Source organism: Penaeus monodon, chromosome 28 (genome assembly GCF_015228065.2).
Source record: "Penaeus monodon isolate SGIC_2016 chromosome 28, NSTDA_Pmon_1, whole genome shotgun sequence".
NCBI lineage: Eukaryota > Metazoa > Arthropoda > Malacostraca > Decapoda > Penaeidae > Penaeus > Penaeus monodon.
The window spans coordinates 35,760,422-35,761,061 of NC_051413.1; the positions used below are offsets into that span (position 1 = coordinate 35,760,422).

A 640-nucleotide genomic window follows, 5' to 3' on the forward strand; every position below is an offset into this window, starting at 1 on the left:
TTATGCGTCAGAATGACTATCTTTGTGTATTATAATTACCTATTTCTTTTTTAGCCTAGTTGTCAAATTTCATAACGGTATTTAGTCGTTTAGTCATACATAGAAATAATGAACTAATGCATAATGAGAGAAACACTTATGAAGCCCTTCTGAGTAGCCGAGCGCGCGCGGAAAGCACTCACACGTCGTTGAAGGTGTAAAGAGCTCGATCGAGGGCAGACGCGTCCGACGGAAGCGGGACGACGAAAGGGGAGGTCTCTGTCACACCTTCGGCCGCCCCTCCGTCGACGTCGTAGCGGAGACGGCGATCTTCTGCAGGCTGGGGGTCGTCTGGGGTCTGTTCCTTGGGCGTCTGGGGTGCGGAGGCGCGGTCCTTCGGTGTCTCGGGCCCGTCGGCGTGGCTGTCGGGCTGGTGGTCTCGCCAGGGCTGGGGTTTCGGGGCGGGGCTGTGCCGTGGGGTCTCCGCTCCCGCTGGGGGCTGGGGTCCTTCGGGGTCTTCGCCCGTGGGTCGGCGGGTGCTCGCCTGGGGTTCGTCGGCCTGCACCTCCTTCGCGCTCTTGCGGTGGATGGGGCGAATTCTGCTTGGAGGCCCGGGTTATTATTTCGTATTGGGAAGGGAGGACGTGTGTGCTTTCAACTG

At 58.4% G+C, this 640-nt stretch overlaps 1 protein-coding gene across 1 annotated transcript in view; it reads right to left on the bottom strand.

The window, feature by feature from the left end:
- The window catches only part of LOC119591568, a gene marked incomplete at its 5' end in the record, with an annotated part of 9,744 nt that overhangs the window by 2,383 nt on the left and 6,721 nt on the right, over nucleotides 1-640 (bottom strand). The window contains 1 exon segment of the mRNA XM_037940330.1: nucleotides 183-578. Coding sequence (XP_037796258.1) covers nucleotides 183-578 — 396 coding nt within the window.